A 19,312-nucleotide genomic window follows, 5' to 3' on the forward strand; every position below is an offset into this window, starting at 1 on the left:
CCACTCATGTGGAGGAGTGGGGAATCAAACCCAATTCTCCAGATTAGAGTCCATTGCTCCAAACCACCGCTCTTAACCACTGCACCACCTCACCAGTCTGGCTGGGAATTCTGTTTGTATCCAGTTGCGCTTGCAAGGATTCCACAGTAAATTGTAACTAGGAACTGTGAAGCCCACATTTTAATTATTTATAATACTTCTACACCACCTTACTACAAAGTGTATTACAATAAAACATCTGAAACAGAGCAGGAGGCTCAAATTTTTCTGCACACCTGAGGAGAGGGTCCCCCAAGTTTGGAGGAAAATCTCCTTTCTGTCAGTGTGGGTCCAATCCACAGGTGTAGATATTCGCAGATTGGCCCACATTTGGCTATTAGATTTATAGATTGTAAGATATATGCATAAATAGTGAACAGTGTGGTCAAAAGGCAACAAACAGCAAGAGGAACAGTCTGCAACATTTCCGTGCAAAAGTATCTAAATGTATCTCAATTAAGAACAGTGATTGGTAATAGTAATAGACTCAGCTGAGACATAACATGAAGCCATGGGTTTATTTTTGTTGTTGTTGTTAGTCCCCTACTGTGGACTTTCACTCCACAGAAAGATGTCCTCGTTTGCCTTGACAAATTCTGGCTTTCATTGCCTTCTTTCTGTAGCTTCAGAGGGCATTGCCAGAGAACAAGCTATGATTAAAGAAGGATTAAGCAAGGATGTCTGCATTCAGATATCAGATAAAAACATAATGAAGAAAAACGTAATTAAGACAGAAACACAATAAACACAATAAGTGAATTCCAATCATAGGTTCAGATCTTGGCTTCTTGTACCCTAAGTTACTATAGTCATTTATTTATTTACTTCTTTTTTACCCAGACTTTCTTCCCGAGGGGATCACAAAGAAGCTTACTTCATTTTATCCTCACAACAACCCTGTGAGGTAGGTTAGGCTGTGTGTGTCACCAAGATGACCCAACATGGCGTAGTGGGTTAAGAACAGTGGTTTGGATCAGTGGGCTCTGATCTGGAGAACCAGGTTTGATTCCCCACTCCTCCACATGAGTGGCGGATGCTAATCTGGTGAACTGGATTCGTTTCCCCACTCCTACACATGAGGCCAGCTGGGTGGCCTTGGACTAATCACAGCTCTCTTAGAGCTCTCTCAGCCCCACCTAGCTCACAGGGTGTCTGTTGTGGGGAGGGGAAGGGAAGGTGATTGTAAGCCGGTTTGATTCTTCCTTAAAAGGTAGCGAAAGTCAGCATATAAAAACCAACTCTTCCTCTTCTTCGTCTTCCATTGCAGAGTGGGGATTTGAACCTGGGTCTCTGAGATCCTAGTCTGGCTTTCTAACCATTACCCCACACTGGCTCTGTTAGTGGAGTGACCTAATTTCAAACAATCGTTTCAACCGTGGTTATATTCAGCCATGGTTTTGTGCCAGTCTTATGCAAAGTTCCTCTAGCCCATCAAAATCAACTCTGTGTTGTAAATCTCCCCTTTTGCTGGTGTTTCTTCCCTGGATGTTTTGCATATTAGGCATACGTCTATAACTTACTTTTTTATTCCTTTATGGTTGAAGCTTTATGTATGCAATTATTTCCTTTGATGTGGAGGCCTCAGTGAGGAGCCTCGGGGCTAGGATTTCTACCCTGCCACGAAGTACTTTAATGTTTACATGCTTGTGATTAGCTCCTTGGTTTTAAAACACAAACTCCAAGGGCACTGCAGGGAGGTCAGCACTAATAAAAAGTTAGAGCACCTACGTACCTTGGGCAATGTTTTCCTGTCGTTTCCATGCCCATCATTTCCACATTAGCCTTTCTTTGGAATTCAGCCCCGTGTGCTGAGACCTGGGGTTTTTCTTTCCTTCCATTGTTCCAGAGAACATTTGTTTTGTCTTGATCTCCGAGATATGGAACACACCAGCCCTCAGTATGCGGAAACATCTTCAGAAGAAAGGGCTGGCATGCAAAACAATAATGGGCAAAAACTGCGACATGATGGCTGTGCCACACAAAACATGAATGTGTGAATCAGGCTTGAATGTGTTACCAACCCTGAATCTTCAAGTATGTACTCTAAGAACGAGGAGGAATGTGATACAAACTAGAACACTACCTATTCAGAATATGTATCTGCTCAGTTGGGACATAACACAAAAACCACGGTTTATTTTAACTGTGGTTAGTTTCTGAAACCAGGGTACTTCTCACAGTCACTCAGATCCTGGTCGAACCCATGAAGTTGCCTTATACTGAGTTATACCCTTGGTCCATCAAAGTCAGTATTGCCTACTCAGACTGAGGTTTTTGACATCACCTTACTTACCTGATTCCTTTAACTGGAGATACCGGGGATTGAACCTGGGACCTTCTGCATGCCAAGCAGATTCTCTACCACTCAGGCAGAGGCCTTTCACATCACCTACTCGCCTGGTTCCTTTAACTGGAGATGCCAAGGATTGAACCTGGGACCTTCTGCATGCCAAGCAGATGCTCTACCACTGAGCCACAACCCCTCACCAGGACAACCTTCCCTTTCTTTGTATGTCAGCCAGATGGACATGTGGATTCTTTTATTATTATACATGCATAGTCACAATATTTGATTTTGTTGAGGGTCATATGGGGGGTGCAGGTGGAATTGTTGTCCAGGGCCATAGGGTGGCTCTCATCAGCCCTGACCACAAGTCGTTCTGGCCACATGACCTGGCTATTGTTGGTTTCCCTCCTTCTGAAAAAAACTTTCTTGTTTTGCCTGCATACTAGACACCTAACTTCAGTGTTTGATCTGGCTTTTTGTAGGACTTCATCGTGACAGTCGTGTTTTCATTCATGTGGCTAGTGGGTTCCTCTGCTTGGGCCAAAGGACTCTCTGATGTGAAGGTTGCGACTGACCCAGATGAAGTGCTCTTACTGATGTCAGCCTGCAAGCAGCAGTCCAACAAGTGCATGCCGGTGCGCAGCCCTGTTATGTCAAGTCTGAACACTTCAGTTGTAAGTATCTCATTCGTCAAAAGAAAAAATAAAATATGTAAAGAACAAGGGCATTTTCTAGGATTGTCAAGAAGTCATCCCCTGCCAAACCGCTGGTGTCCATCATGAAGTTCATTACTGAACACAGCTCTTTGTGTTGGTCATTAAGAACATTATAGAAGCAACAGATTATAGTCAAAGTACCTGCCCAATTTAAGTGACAAGCTTTTCTTACAGGATGATTCAAAACAAATCAGTCTTCTGGTTGCATTTGACCATCAAGATGCATTTATTAAAATGGCCCAGAGTGTTTGCAGAATAATTTGGTAATTAGATGGTCTTGAATTTGGAGCAAAGAGATTCCTTATATACCTGTGTCTTTGGGCATATGATATTATTGGCTTTATGTATAATTTGTTTTGAGGTGAGTGTTATGTGTCCTTTACCTTAAAAGTACTTTTAGTAGCAGCACAATATGGAAAAGTTAAGTTGGTGGCTCATAGCGAGGGTTGCCAGCTCCGGCTTGGGAAATACCTGGATATTTGTGGAGTAGAGCCTGAGGAAGGCGGGGTTTAGAGAGGGGAGGGTCTTCAATGCCATAGAGTCCAATTGCCAAAGTGGCCATTTTCTCCAGGGGAACTGATCTCTGTCACCTGGAGATCAGTTGTAATAGCAGGAGATCACCAGCCACCACCTGGAGGTTGGCAACCCTACTCATATCCTCTGCCAATAGCTCTTTGATGAACAAAGCCATTCCCCAGTCAAAGCACAGGATCAAGGTAGAAGCAGCCTTGACAGATTCTAAGCAGGAGTCTTGTAGAATTTCAGAAACCATCAAGTTTTTATTCTAGCACAAGCTTTTGTGGACTACGGCCCACTTCATCAGTTGTGCATAGGAGAGTGGTCACAACTATTTCTCCAGTGGGCTGCAACATCAGGAGAGTAGGCTCTTGGAAGCTCGATAGCAAATTTGTAGTGGGTTGCCCCACAAGGAGGCACTCTGATAGTCTGCCTAACATTCCCTGAGGTTCAGCTACATAGGGGGAGGGGTTTTATGAGGGTCCCTAACACTGCCTTGGCAAATGCCAGGAGATTTGGAGAGCAGTACTGGGAACAGTAGAGTTTGGGGAGGGTGTGATGTTACTTCCGGGTGATGGTCTAGGCTGCTTTCCCTTGTTTCTATGGTCTTTACCTTAGAGACTAGGAAAGATTCCTAGAGCATCACTATGTGGAGGCCATTTTTCCTCCTACTCAGTTCCTCAGGGGCAGGAAAATGGGGCTTGGGGCTGATAATTTCCCACCCCAGGGAGTAAATAGGAGGCCTAGAGTGAATGTGACCTTTTACTCCTTCTTCTTGCCCAATACGTCTGACTAATCTAAGATTCTTTTTTTTCCTGCTGGGAAGGGGGAAAGTTATGCAGAATTCCAGTGCATGCCTGCCCCAACTGTAGAATAAGCATAGAAGTGGGTCCCACTTCAAAAGATTTAAGAACTAGGCTGAAATGTGTGTCTTATGTGTGTGAGGTTATGAAATAAAAATTGGAAATAGCAGGGTCAAGTGGCCATGAAATGCAGGGTGAGATTATGTAAAATTCAAATGCAATCAAGAAAAGTACAGATTCCACTCACAATAGCAGTATTTGGCAATCTCCCTAGTTTTGCTATGTTAGTCAACATTGGTAATGGCTAAGGAATCCCGAGAAATCCTTGGAAGCTTATATCAAATCTCTTGATGAATTCTACTTGAGCTGTTTTATGCTGGAGTCTGCCATGAATGGTCTCGGTGTTTTCCTGACTACATTTGAATTTTACATAATTATATCTCATCCTTTATTTCCTGCATTTCATGGCCCTTTGACTCTCCTGTAGACACTTTTATTCCTTCATCACTTTGTATGTACAGTGAGCCTAGTGAGGACCCACTACATGCATTTAACAAAATGAGCCCTAGTTCACAAAAGCTTGCGCTAGAATTTTTTTTAAAAAACTGGTAGTCTTTAAGGTGTCGCACATTTTTTTTTTACTGCACTAGATTAACCATGCAACCCTATGCAGAATTACTCCAGTTGATTTCAGTAGCCTTAGACTGGAGTCATGGTGCATACCTATTCTCTCCAGGATCAGAGGAGCCTACTTATTATATTAGGTGCTTTGGAACACAGGCAGGACAATGCTGCTGCAGTTGTCTTGTTTGTGGGCTTCCTAGAGGCACCTGGTTGGCCACTGTGAGAACAGACTGCTAGACTTGATGGACCTTGGTCTGACCCAGCATGGCCTTTCTTATCTTCTTATGTGTACGTTTGCTTAGATTGCACTGTAGCATAGTTACCCCTTCTAGTTTTCCAAATTACTCCTATAGCCTCAGGGCCATAGCTCATTGGTAGAGCATCTGCTTGGCATGCAGAAAGTACCATGTTCAATCCCCGGCATCTCCAGTTAAAGAGACTAGGCAAGTAGGTGATGTGAAAGACCTCTGCCTGAGACCCCGGAGAGCCGCTGCCAGTCTGAGTAGAGAATACTGACTTTGATGGACCAAGGGTGTAAGGCAGCCTCATGTGTTCATGTGTTCTGAAACAATCTAGCAGCTAGATATTGAAATCCCATCAGAACCCTAACACCCTGCTTTGCTTCTTGTTTAGGTCTTTGGCTTCTTGAACTTTATTCTCTGGGCAGGAAATATTTGGTTTGTTTTTAAGGAGACTGGTTGGCATTCTTCGGGCACAAGGTACCCTCAAGACACCATGGAGAAGCAATCCAGCAGCTATAACCAAGGTGGCTACAACCAAGATAGCTATGGGCCAAGTGGTGGGTATAACCAGCAGGGAGGCAGTTTTGGCCAACAAACCAACTATGGCCAAGTGGGTGAATTTGGCCAGCAACAAAGCTTTAGCCAGAGTGGCCCAACTTCGTTTGCTAATCAGATTTAGCACTGGCAAAGTTCTGAGAGTCCTTACCTTGAGTATTATATGTAGAACGTCGATTCACAGTGGCAGCAGATTTTTGAAACTCTTAGATAAGCGTGGCAGAGAGTTTAATGTAAATCAAAGATCTATGTGGCCAATCAGGGAAGATGGTTTTGGTTCGTGTCTGTTTATATACGATGCATTTTCTCCTTGTGAGTAGGTGATGGATGACATATTCATCACAGGTGGTGGATTGGAGTAAATTATTGTTGTATGTACTGTATAGATAACTTTACAGTTGTTTTGTATTGTACGGTAGAGGCATTTTGTAGTCTTGAGTCTATAGTCTGTGATATGCATAACACAATGAAATCTGCATTTGAGTTTGTTTTTTTGCATTACAGTGAAGGGCAAAATATGTTTTCATATGATTTCAGAAGATTTCTCTATATATCACAATGCATGCACCGTAACTCCTAGGTTTTCAGCATTGCCTGTGTATTACTGGTAGTTCCTCCTATTTGGTTTTTTAAAAATTATTTTAAAAAATGTTATTGAAGATCTTATTAAACTTCATTAATTAGCAGCATGTCCTAGTGCATGAAGCAGCAGAATTTTTACACCAACAGAATATTATGGGCTGTATACATGGAATCTTTCAATAACAACATCTCCTAATTGGTTTGTTCAATATGTTTTAGAGAATGTATGTATGCCTGTTTTATATACTTTGCAGAACTGGGTCAAACTCTGAGTGCCGCATATAATTAAAATGATTTTCCTCAAAAAGGCATTCAGAAATATATATGCTGTAAACGGATGGATTATTTTCTGTTTCATCAAACTCAGTATTCCTTCTACAAATCCATATTTCTATTGATGTTTTGTGACTCTTTGAACGTGAGCTGTGTAATATAAGGACCAAGTAACTGTGTTTACATGTTTACAGAGGTATTTATTTAACTAGGGTAATGGAGGTGCAGATATCAGTAAGCGAAACCATGTGGGGGGGGAAACACCACATTGATTGATAGGCACAACACACAACACAGTTGTGTGCTGTCGAGCTGTTGCTGAACACTACAAAATAACAGAATTTCCTATATTGCCAACAGTGATGACAGAATGTGTTTCTCTCCATGCTGTTTCAAAATTGCTCAACGACTATTCAGTCCAGTCATTAGGATGAGTACTGGATTTGGTGCTATCAGTAAGTAGGAGAGTGTCAAATGTACGATCTCAACCATCAAAAAGAGAGGGCCAGTTTCCTGGCAAAATATACCAGGGGCCTAGCTAGTTTACAGTTTATGCCAGTTGCCCATTGCCTGCAATACTTCCCAGAACTGCGGTTTCCATTCAACTACTGCTTATCAGAGAGCATTCCTTCACTCCACCGCAAGTGAACAAAGTCAGAGCTGCCAATGGATGGCTCAGCTGTCTTTTCTCCAGCAACAGACAGATTCCCACCGTGGCAGAAAGGGCTCATATTCAACTTCCACTGCTCAGTGGAAGTCAATTTGAAAGCAGCCTCTTTGATAACAGCAGGGGAGGTTTTCAGGCAGCCCTTCAGGATGCTGTCAGATGAGGCAGACTGCTTCATGCATAGCAAGACTAACACCTGGTCTAAAGGATACACTCACTATAGGGAGCTGTCTGCTTTCACACGTTTGGCACGCTGACCTTGCCGCCTCAGGAATATACCTCAAGGATTCCATGATGATTTGACGCAATGTTTTTAGACCGTGGCATTTTGAACATTTGCATTGTGCTCAGAGGGACAAAAGTAGCCATTGGGTTCTGATTCCAATCATGTGCAGGAATCAAGACTATCTAGCAATCTGCGTGTCTATGGCTCTCCTTCAAAGTAGTGGTTACAGATTGAGCTTCTAAAATTCCCCTTAGAAAGTTAGCAAAGATTCATGGGCTATGGAAGTTTCAGAGCTCTGAGAGAGGGAAGGGGAGGGAATCACATAATGGAAAGATTTTTTAAAAAATCCTTGACACTACTCAGTGCATATTATCATTTGCAACAGTCAATATTTATGGCAAGCACTCTCGTCAGACATCGCATCACTCTCCAGGAAGGTGGTCAGTTTATCGCTTAGACCATGCCTAAGCCCTCCTCCAATGTTAGCAATTACCAGTGTATGCTTGTATGAACATACATACTGCTGCAGACAGGGTAGAGAGAGAGCTTAGAACCCTTCCTTTGTGACAAGTCTAACTACCTGGACAGCTCATTGCTGGGGTGAAAAATGGCTGATAACCCCCGATCTAGATCATGAGAGATACTGTACATCAAACATCAACCCCGCCTCCCCTTTTCTAACTCAATTTGAAGCCTACAGCAGAACACGCCATAAACAGACACTGAACATCTGCATTTCTAAATACAAAAAAAAAAAGTGTATTGGTCTATAATAATATCATTGTATGAGTTGTAAATGTTCAAAGCATCTTTTAGCATTAAACAGCATAGTCACTTATATGATTGTTGTAACCAATGTATGGATGCTTGGTGGATGAATCAATATTGTGATATATCTATTTGATCCTAATAAATAGTTTATTGCATACAGTGCTTGCTTGAAGGTGTATGATGCTGTAAAGCAAAGTGAACTACACAACCCCCCTGCATCTTCTTCAAAGAGACATTTTCAGTCGGTTACACAAAGCATTCTCTAATTTCGGAGGGGGGAGGAGGAGGAGGAGGAGACGAAGAAGAAGAAGAAGAAGAAGAAGGAAGAAGAAGAAGGAAGAAGAAGAAAGAAGAAAAAGAAAGGAGGAGGAGTTGGTTTTTATATGCTGACTTTCTCTACCACTTAAGAGAGACTCAAACTAGGGCTGTTGATTCGGTTCGGCCCGAACTGAAAATCAGCCGAATTTCCCTTGATTCGATGGTTTTTAGTTCGGGACGAGCTGAACTCAAAAATGGCGGGAAACCGGGGAGCCGAATTCAGCGAGTTCGGGAGTTCACGAATAAATCCGGCCAATTCGGGGCCGTCAGTAAGCAGCATAACCGTCAGTAAGCAGCATAACCGTCAGTAAGCAGCATTCTCCTCCCCTGGCCAATCGGTGGCCAAGCTGGGTCTTCTTCTAGCCAATCAGTCAGGATTGAGTACTGGAGGAATCAGCTGATGTGCAGCCCGGCTGGGGAGAGAGAGAGAGAGGGAAATCCTTGTGTGTGTGTGCGGGGGTGCTTGTGCACATTCGCTCCTTTCCGTGGCTGCAGGGGGTGCATTTTTTGGGGTACAAACCCCAAACTTTCAGGGGATATTCAGACAAGCCTTCTTAAGAGACCACCCAAGTTTTGCAAACATTGGGCCAGGGGGTCCCGAGATATGGGCTCCCCCCTTTTTCTTTCCATGGCTGCAGGGGGCGCATTTTTGGGTGTGCCGACCCCAAACTTTCAGCGGAACATCAGACAAGGCTTCTTAAGAGACCCCCCAAGTTTTGTAAACATTGGGTCAGGGGGTCTTGAGATATGGGCTCCACCCCTTTTTCCTCTCCCCCCTTTTCCATTTCTGTGGCTGCAGGGGGCGCTTTTTTGAGGGTGCAGCCCCCAAACTTTTATCATAACTTCAGACAATCCTTCTTAAGAGACCACCCAAGTTTTGTAAAGATGGGTTCAGTGGGGGCAGAAATATCGGCTCCCCCCCTTTTCTCTTTCCGTGGCTGCAGGGGGTGCATTTTTGGGTGTGCCGGCCCCAAACTTTCAGCGGAGCTTCAGACAAGGCTTCTAAAGAGACCACCCAAGTTTTGTAAACATTGGGTCAGGGCCCCCCGAGATATGGGCTTTCTCCTTTTCCCTATTGGGATGAATGGATCACCCTCGAGAGATGCATACATATGGATCTCATATTGGATACAAATGGAATCATATTGGATTACCCAGCCTCCCAGCCCCTCCTGATGGAACAGAAGACAGCCACAGTAAGACCCCTCTGGGGGCTTTAATCTGTAATTTTTCTTTTCTGTGTGTGTGGGGGGGGGAAGCAGAGTCTGTGTGGGGGGGGAGGGAGCAGTTTCTGTCGGTGGGGGGGGAAGCCAAAGGGGGCTTTTGCCGGTTCTGCCTGGGGTGTGTGTTCCCCCTCCAGTCTCTCTCTCCCTGGTTTGAGGGGGGGCTTCATTTTTATGTCTTCAGGTTTTCCCTCATTCATAAGATCAGTTAGGTTATTTTAATGCTTGCTCAAAACTGGTTTTGAAATGTTGACTTAAAGAATGCATCTGCCTAGTCCCAAGTCCAATGCAAAAGGAGAAATTCCACCCCCTCCTGCTCATTATGCATAGCTAGCTGCCTCTGTCCCTTTCCATGGTTTGCAAACTCCCAGGTGTCAGGTGTTGCTTTGCACTGTTGCAAAGGTGTTGCATTGCGTGCTTGTGTTGCTTTGCAGTTGTATTGTTTTGCAAAATTCTTCACACCTGCCCCGCCCTTTGCATGTTTGCAAAGGTGTTGCTTTGCAGTTGTGTTGCTTTGCAAAGTTCTTAGCACCTGCCCCGCCCTTGCTCTCATCAGCTGTTTGTCGGGGCTGGGAGCTTTGTGCGTGGGCGGCAAGCTCTGCCCAGAGATGCACATTAAGGGTGGGGGGACCCCTTTCGGTGCCCATATCTCAGCCCCCCCTGACCCAATCTTTACAAAACTGGGGGGGTCTGGCAAGAAGGGTCCTTTGAAGCTCCTCTGAAAGTTAGGGACCTCTACCCAATGCCCCCCTCCAGAGCCGCGGAAAGGCGTGGTTGTGTTTTTAATGGCTTTATTCGGCCGAATTTTTTCCCCGAACTTTGAATTCCCGTCAAATTGCACAGACCCGAAGCGGGGGAGTTCAGACTTCTGCATATCCCGAATCTAAACGGGCCGAATTCAGCCGAATCCGAACTATACTGAATTTTTTTTTAATTCAACAGCCCTAACTCAAACAGGCTTGCAATCGCCTTCCTTCCCCCTCCCCACAACATACACCTTGTGAGCTAGGTGGAGCTGAGAGAGCTGTGACTTGCCCAAGGTCACCCAGCTAGCTTTGTGTGTAGGAGTGGGGAAACAAATCCAGTTCACCAGATTAGCCTCTGTCGCTCATGTGGAGGAGTGGGGAATCAAAACTGGTTCTCCAGATCAGACTCCACCGCACCAAACCACCACTGTTAACCACTACACCACGCTGGCTCCCTTCCCTCGGAACTGGGAAGCAGAATTGTATATGTGTTAACTCTGTGTCGACCATAATGGATCAGCATGGATCAGTGTATGTATATGCAAACTTTTGAGTTTCATGTAACAGTTTATCAAGCAGACTGGAAAGGTTGCAACGTTTTAAGAATATAGAGAATGAGCTGGTTACAAGTGAGCATATTGTGGATAATGGACTAGTTTCAAAAGCAGGTAATGAATGACATTTGCATTTACAAAGCATTCAGCTTTCGCAGGTAGGGTGCTTGCAATGGTTATAATTATTTAGAAATCCTTGATTAAAGCCGTTGACTATATTGCTATAAAAAGTGTCGAATTCTCATTCCAAGGCATGACTTTTTTAATCTTTTGTCGAGATTTCCTGCTTGCAAACAGGTGCTGACCTTTCCATGATACTCTTGAGCTCCAAATTCGCAGGCGATTGCTTGTCAGCTATGTAATTTTCGATCCAGGAAATCTATGCCACATGCCCAACAGGACTAGCTGAGAACTCAAGTTCACGGGGAGGAAAACACAGCGGTTCTTTCCTTCTTTGACACCTGGCAAAACAGCAACATCAGAATGGCTCAAAGAAGCAGATGGAATGGGCGCTGAGCAGCTGGTGGTGTAATGCCTTCAGTCAGGCCAACACTTAGCATAAATGTCTGACTAAGACGTATAATAAACAAGGAAGAAAACAATGAATCATGGCCTATTTTCAGACCAAGTTTCTAAGTTTGGAGTAACTTTGTCCCCATTTGCTGCACAAAGTGTGATAAACCTCTAACTTACATGATGGCAAAAATTCAGAGCCCAGCCCAGAGGTTGTTGGCTGCTAATAACGTCCTGCATTTTATGCTAAAGAAGGAGCCAAGTATAGTGTCGTGGTTAAGAGTAGTGGACTATACTCTGGAGAACTGGATTTGATCCCCCACTCCTCCACATGCTGCCTGCATGTGACCTTAGGCTAGTCACAGTTCTCTCTGAACTCTCTCAGCCCCACCTACCTCACAAGGTGCCTGTTGTGGGAAGAGGAGGGGAAGGGGATTGTAAGCCGGTTTGATTCTCCTTAAAAGGGAGATAAAGTTGGCATATAAAAACCAACTCATCTTCCTCCTCCTCCTCCTCCTCCTCCTTCTGGAATATGTCCACTAGTTTGCCTGCAGTTCTTTGTCTTGGTCTCACCCTTTCCTTTAACATATGGCTGCTCAGCTCTTCACAGATGTGCCTTTTTTAAGGGGACTTTACATGTACAGATGCTGCCAAAGAATAAACTTTCAGTCTGAGGCTTTGGCATAGGCCAGCCTATGTAGCTTCCAATAGTAGTGCTTTTAGAATACTCTTATTTCCATTACTTTATAAATCATAAGCTATTGGCAATGGATTCCGGAACATCTCATCTGTTCCACCAACATGCATACATTTATATTGGTTTAAGTGTTACAATCCCTTTTGCTCACCCCCACCCTTCCCAATCCTTGGAATTATATTTCGTGAGTATGCTGAGAATCCTCTGTTAGAAATCCATAGTCTGGTTCACAGTCTACAGTTCCCAGGATTCCCTGGGAAGAAGGAATGACAGCCCGGTTTTACATCTTTGTGCAGGTAGTCCCCAAAATGGTGTCCTACCAGTGAAAGTTGAGTCCTGCTTATAAAATCAATTTTACAAAGGAGCAACTGTGTTCTGTTGTTGCACGCCACATCAAGAGAAAGGAGGAGGAGGAGAAGTGTTGGTTTTTATATGCCAACTTTCTCTGCCACTTAAGAAAGAATCAAACCGGCTTACAATCACCTTCCCTTCTCCTCCCCATGACAGACACTGAATAGGTAGGGGCTGAAAGAGCTCTAAGGGAGCTGTGACTAGCCCAAGGTCACCAAGCTGGCTTCATGTAGAGGAGTGGGGAAACCAACCCAGTTCACCAGATTAGCCTCCGCTGCTCATGTGGAGGAGTGGGTAATCAAACCCGGTTCTCCAGATTAGAGTCCACTGCTCCAAACCACCGCTTTTAACCACTACACCATCCAGGCTAGCAATGCAGATATATTAAAATAAATAATTGCTCACACCCATACTCCCAGTCATAGAATGGATCATTTCTCCTGTTTGGCAGCAAATATGTAATTCAGGTATCTCTTGAAAATTTAATTCCTGAATTTTATTATTGCTCATGTCACTGAGATAATCTGTTTCCCAGGTGCAATCTATTAAGCATCCTTTATTCATGTCTTAACAGTTAATCAATACTATTGTTCATAAAATGAACAGTACAAATTGTCTCTCTCATTTCCATATGAAATGCTGTGCATTATCAATTACACACTTTAGTAATCGTATATTATATGTAGTCATTCCAAATGTGAAGAGAGAACCTCACCAGCTCCCCAATTATTAAGGTAAAGGTAAAGGTCCCCTGTGCAAGCACCGAGTCATTCCTGACCCATGGGGTGACGTCAAATCCCGATGTTTCCTAGGCAGACTTTGTTTACAGGGTGGTTTACCAGTGCCTTCCCCAGTCATCTTCCCTTTACCCCCAGCAAACTGAGTACTCATTTTACTGACCTCGGAAGGATGGAAAACTGAGTCAACTTTGAGCCAGTTATTGGGTATTATCTATTAATGTAATTCATTATTCAGTAATAGCAATTTTAGCTATATTTCAACTGTGATTTCTTGATCCTCATGCCCATTGTTCAGTTTTGAATGGATCAACAACTGTTACTGCTATTTTCTAAAATTAATGTTCAGTTAATAATATCCCAAAGGAGCCCCGTGGCGCAGAGTGGTAAGCTGCAGTACTGCAGTCAAAGCTCTGCTCATGACCTGAGTTCGATCCCGACGGAAGTCGGTTTCAGGCAGCCGGCTCAAGATTGACTCAGCCTTCCATCCTTCCGAGGTCGGTGAAATGAGTACCCAGCTTTCTGGGGGCCAAGTGTAGACGAGTGGGAAAGGCAAATTGGCAAACCACCCCGTAAACATAGTCTGCCTAGTAAACGTCGTGATGTGATGTCACCCCATGGGTCAGTAATGACCCAGTGCTTGCACAGGGGATTTTACCTTTTTTAATAATATCCCAAATCTGCCTACTTGCATGCTGAACAGATACTTTGGTTCATATTCCTTGTCTGTCGGAGGTGTGCTAGGTTGGCTACTGGAGTAAATTTAAGCAGAGTTACACCGTTCTACGTTCATTGACTTCAAGGGTGTAACTCTGCACCAAAACTGTAGAGTTCCCTACCCTAGGAGGCCTGCTCTATCATTTCTCTCCTAGCCTTCAGGTGCCAGTTTTTATTTATTTATTTCAAGAATGGTACACAAAATTCCTCACGCCTGTCTTGTCTTGGCCACATACAGTTCTGTCTCAAAAGCTTCTCAGTTACAATATTGTAATGATATAAGAATGCTGCTGTCTGTTTTATTCATCCTTGTTCACTCTCGAAATTATTTCATCTTCCCTAAATTAAAAATGTTCATTTCCCCCCGCTTTTAAATATAGTATTTGTTCAAACTGCTTGATCATCCCCACACCCAACCATATGCCTGGGAGTAAATACCATTGAACCCAGTGGGATTTGCTTCTGAGTAAATATGCCTAGCGTTTGGGGCTGTTCATTGATTTTTCTTCTTCAAAGATGCCTGAAGGCAAGGATTTAATAAGGCAGCTTGCTTCAAATGAGAGAATTAAGTCACTTGCTAAAGGAAGACAAGAAGGATCTCCAGGCAGCTAATGACTCTATCCTGGTATGAGGGTGAGGAACAGTAAAGCCATGAGGAAAGCAATGCAATTCCTTTTGAGATCATTAACAATGCAGTCCTATGCAGAATTGCTCCAGTTTAAGTCTACTAAGGTCTCGTATGCTTGGGCACTTTGACTTACATTTTCCGTTTGTCTGACTTGGCAAGAACACCCTCCTTGACAGAAGAGGGAAAAAGTTAACTTCCAGAAGGGGGATCTACACACATGTGCATTGTCTACCAAAGTGAAAGGATCCTGGGTCCTTCTCCTGAAGACCAGCATAGGTGGCGGGCCAGGTTTGATTACACATGTTTATTAAGAGGGTAATGTATGGATTCGCCCTGCCCTGGATGGCCAAAACTAGCCTGATCTTGCCAGATTTCAGGTGCTAAGCAAAGGCAGCCCTGGTTAGTATTTGGATGGGAGACCACCAAGGAAGTCCAGGGTCACTACACAGAGGTAGGCAGTGGCAAACCACCTCGGAACATCCCTTCCCTTGAAAACTCTACCAGGTCGCTACAAGTCAATTGGCACTTTTCCCTACAAATGTGCGGAATCACCATAGAGGATGAAGGTAACTGAGTTGGTCCAAAGCAATATCCAAAAACAAAAACCATGGAATACTGTTTATTGTTATTTATGTTATTAGGATTATTCTCATCATCATCAGGTATTATATCACTTTTGTTCAAGGTAATCAGTCCATGTATCCTGCATTCCCAGTTCTCCCCTACCTTTTTTTTTAATCCTGAAAAATGGTTTGCTGCCATTCTGTTGGTGGAATTCCTGTCCGTCTATCTCTGGGTATCTCATCTATTAGAATGCACTGTATGAATCAAGAGTAAACACCATGTGAGTTTTCCCATCTCAGATTCATCTCAATGAATGCCCCAGCAGTGGGAAGGAAACTTGGTACATGAGTTCTAATGTTTACTTCTTATTTGTTAGACTACTGGGGAATTACTCAACTTTAAGGTTGACAATGGGCGAAAACGCATGGTTGCTTTGGCCTTCTTTATTCCCTGTTTCAGCCAGGATTCAGCCAGGATCGAACGCATGTTCGGCAAAACACATGCATTCGATCCTGACTGAATCCTGGCTGAAACAGGGAATAAAGGAGGCTAAAGCGTTTTCGCCCAATGAGAAAATTGAAATAGTTGAAGACTTTCTATTCCTTGGCTCCATCGTCGGCTAAAAGGCAGACTGCAACCAAAAAATCAGAAGGAGATGGAGATTGGGAAGGGCAGCCATGAAGGAGCCAGAAAATATTCTTAGGATGTGTCACTGGCAACCAAGATCAAGTTAATTCATGCCATAGTATTCCCTATTACTATGTATGAGCATGAAAGTTGGACGATGAAGAAAGAGGAAGACCCAACATGAGATGGATTGACTCAGTCAAGAAAGTCAGAGCACTCAGTTAGCAAGACCTGACCAAGGCTGTTCACAATAGGACGTTTTAAAGGATGTTGATTCATAGGGTCACCATGAGTCGGAAGTGACTTGATGGCACGTAACACACACATTTGTGAGACTGGTGATATTTCCAAAATGAATTTTTTGCCACAAAGATGCTGAGCTTCACAGTTGATCCTCACACATTCTCTTCAGAGATTTCATTTCTTGGAAAGTGGAAAAGCTGGGACAATGATTTTAAGGCAAATCATAGCAACACTTCCCTGAGAATAGTTCCGTTACCTCAGAATAAATCAATATGAAAGAACACAGGTCGTATTATAAGATGACAGCACCAAGATGTACCTATGCAATATGAATCAACACTGTGCCTGAGGTTAACGTAATTCTGAAATAGCTCTTTTCTTTTAGTATGATGAATTCTTCCTGAACCATAGCTAGAACTGAAGTGATAAACTGATATGTCCCCTCTCCCTACAGTCAGAGACCAATTATAACACATTTTCAAAATGACATCCTACCTGTTTTATCTTCAAATGGCGTTTATTAATATCATAATCATTACTGACCCACAGAGTTCAATCTAACTGTCAGAACTGCACAAAGATTGTTTTCAGCTGAAGAGCATCACAGATTCTAAATGGTTTTATGCAAGGGAGGGCTGTGGCTCAGCGGTAGAGCATCTGCTTTGCATGAAGCAGGTCCCACATTTAATTCCTAGCATCACCAGTTAAGAGGACTGGGTAGCAGGTAGGGTTGCCAGGTCCCTCTTCACCACTGGTGGGAGGTTTTTAGGGCGGAGCCTGAGGAGAGTGAGGTTTGGGGAAGGGAGGGACTTCATCGAGTCCAATTGCCAAAGCGGCCATTTTCTCCAGGGGAACTGATCTCTATCAGCTGGAGAGCTGTTGTAACAGTAGGAGGTCTCCAGCTAGTACCTGGAGGTTGGCAATCCTAGTAGCAGGAGATGGAAAAAACCTTTACATGGGACCATGGAGAGCCACTGCCAATCAGAGTAGACAATACTGACCTTGAGACACCAGTATAAGGCAACTTCACATGTTTGTGTCCACACCTGATTCTTGCCATTTAGGTCCACTAGTTAAACATAGCTGTAATATCCTGCTTTGGCAAACCATTTACACTACACATTATGAAAAAAGTTGTATAGATGAGTGGTATCCACACCGCAACTTATACACACTAATAAAAAATGTGTACCTGCATGTATATACCCACACACACTTTTCCTTCAACAGCATCTTGGAGGTATGTTATGCAGTATTGTTTCTGGTTCTAGAAGTGCCCTCTCCAAATCCAAGACTCAAGAAGAAACAGACTACCTATAGATCAACATTGCAACTTGTATGCAGGTGAGGGCCAGTGTGGTGTAGTGGTTAAGAGCGGAGGACTCTGATCTGGAGAAGCAGGTTTGATTCCCCACTCCTCCACATGAAGCCTGCTGCGTGACCTTGGGCTAGTCACAGTTCTCTCTGAACTCTCTCAGCCTCACCTACCTTACAAGATATCTGTTGCGGGGGAGGGGGAGGGAAGGTGATTGTAAGCCACTTTGAGACTCCTTACAGTAGAGAAAAGTGAAGTATAAAAACCAACTCTTCTTCTTCATTGGGTCCTGTTGGGAGATAAACCTCATGCCAAAAGTAATGGCACATTGAGGCAAAATATGTCCCATTTCAGACTGTTCAAGTAATCAGATTGTAGGAATCATACTTGTGCCAAATTTCCTTTCTGAGAGCAAGAAGTACATTAACCGCTGTACACTTCTTGTCCTTTATTTCTAGCGTATACCTTTACACTTGTATATCTTCCAGACTTTTCTAAGCTGCATCCACATATAGCTGGATATAGTACTGTCAATGCACTGTGGCAATCATTCACAGCTAGATTGTCTACACAGGAAAATCAATTGGTGAATGATTGCTATAGCACAATTTCCAACAGTGTGCGCATGCAGCATCATAATCATAGAATAGTGGACTGTGTGTGTAATAAATTGATACTTCCTGGGTGACCTGGAAGAACAGTAACCATTGGGACACATACTCCTCACTCTCCACTCCTACAGAGAGATTTTGGGTCAAAATACATAAAACACTGAAGATCCATGACTGGTTCCCTACCATTTAACTGAACTGCAAAAAGCACCCAAAATAAGACCTGTTCACAAATTATAGTGAATGCACATACAGTCCATGTACAGCAATACATACACTTAATTGTTCTTTGTGTATGGAGCAAGTCTCATGTTACAGTCAATGCATGTACTGCTGAACAAACAATACAAAATCCACATTTAGTCAAGGACTGTTCTCCTGTTTCATTCATAAAGTGGATGCACACTGTCTCTTTCTCACAAACATTCATTGTAACATGTGAACCGGGCTTCCATGTACTGTATGCGCTTGATTTTTCTTTATGCATGGATTAATTCGCATGTTACATTCAATACATGTACAGCTGAGTATGATACAAACTCAACGTTTATCCAGGTACTAGTCCCAGTTTCACTGGAAAAGTGAACACATGTTGGTTGTTTCTTACAAACAGGATTACGTGCCTTCACTATCACATGTGAACATCACAACTTTAGGGCCCTGGTAATGGGGAAGGATGGGTTAACTCTTTTTATTTTTTTGTATTTTATTCAATTTATACCCTGCCCTCCTCCAGCATGGTGTAGTGGTTAAGAGCGGTGGTTTGGAGCAGTGTAGTCTGATCTGGAGAACCTAGTTTGATTCCCCACTCCTCCACATGAGTGGCGGAGGCTAATCTGGTGAACTGGATTTGTTTCCCCACTCCTACACACAAAGCTAGCTGGGTGACCTTGGACAAGTCACAGCTCTCTGAGATCCACCTACCTCACAAGGTGTCTGTTGTGGGGAGAGGGAGGGAAGGCGATTGCAAGCCGGTTTGAGTCTCCCTTAAGTGGTAGAGAAAGTCAGCATATAAAAACCAACTCTTCTTCTTCTTCCAACACAAGTCAGGCTCAGGGCAGCTTCCAACAATTAATGCATGTGATCTTTTCAGAAGGAACAACTATTGGTTAATACCATCAATAATTAACAACGATAATTATAACAGACATGTTAAAGGTCATGAAT

The 19,312-nt window shown here is 43.5% G+C and overlaps 1 protein-coding gene across 2 annotated transcripts in view; it reads left to right on the top strand.

Moving 5' to 3' along the window:
• The window catches only part of SYNPR (synaptoporin), a 167,345-nt gene extending 160,452 nt beyond the window's left edge, over nt 1–6,893 (top strand). For both annotated transcript variants that reach the window (XM_056861461.1, XM_056861469.1), the window contains 2 exons: nt 2,809–3,000; nt 5,619–6,893. In XM_056861461.1, the coding sequence (XP_056717439.1) occupies nt 2,809–3,000; nt 5,619–5,906 (480 nt within the window). In that variant the 3' untranslated portion in view covers nt 5,907–6,893. The remainder of the gene's footprint in view (nt 1–2,808; nt 3,001–5,618) is intronic.
• The last annotated feature ends 12,419 nt before the right edge of the window (nt 6,894–19,312 follow it).

The sequence above is a fragment of the Euleptes europaea genome, chromosome 1 (assembly GCF_029931775.1).
Source record: "Euleptes europaea isolate rEulEur1 chromosome 1, rEulEur1.hap1, whole genome shotgun sequence".
In the NCBI taxonomy this organism is placed as follows: domain Eukaryota; kingdom Metazoa; phylum Chordata; class Lepidosauria; order Squamata; family Sphaerodactylidae; genus Euleptes; species Euleptes europaea.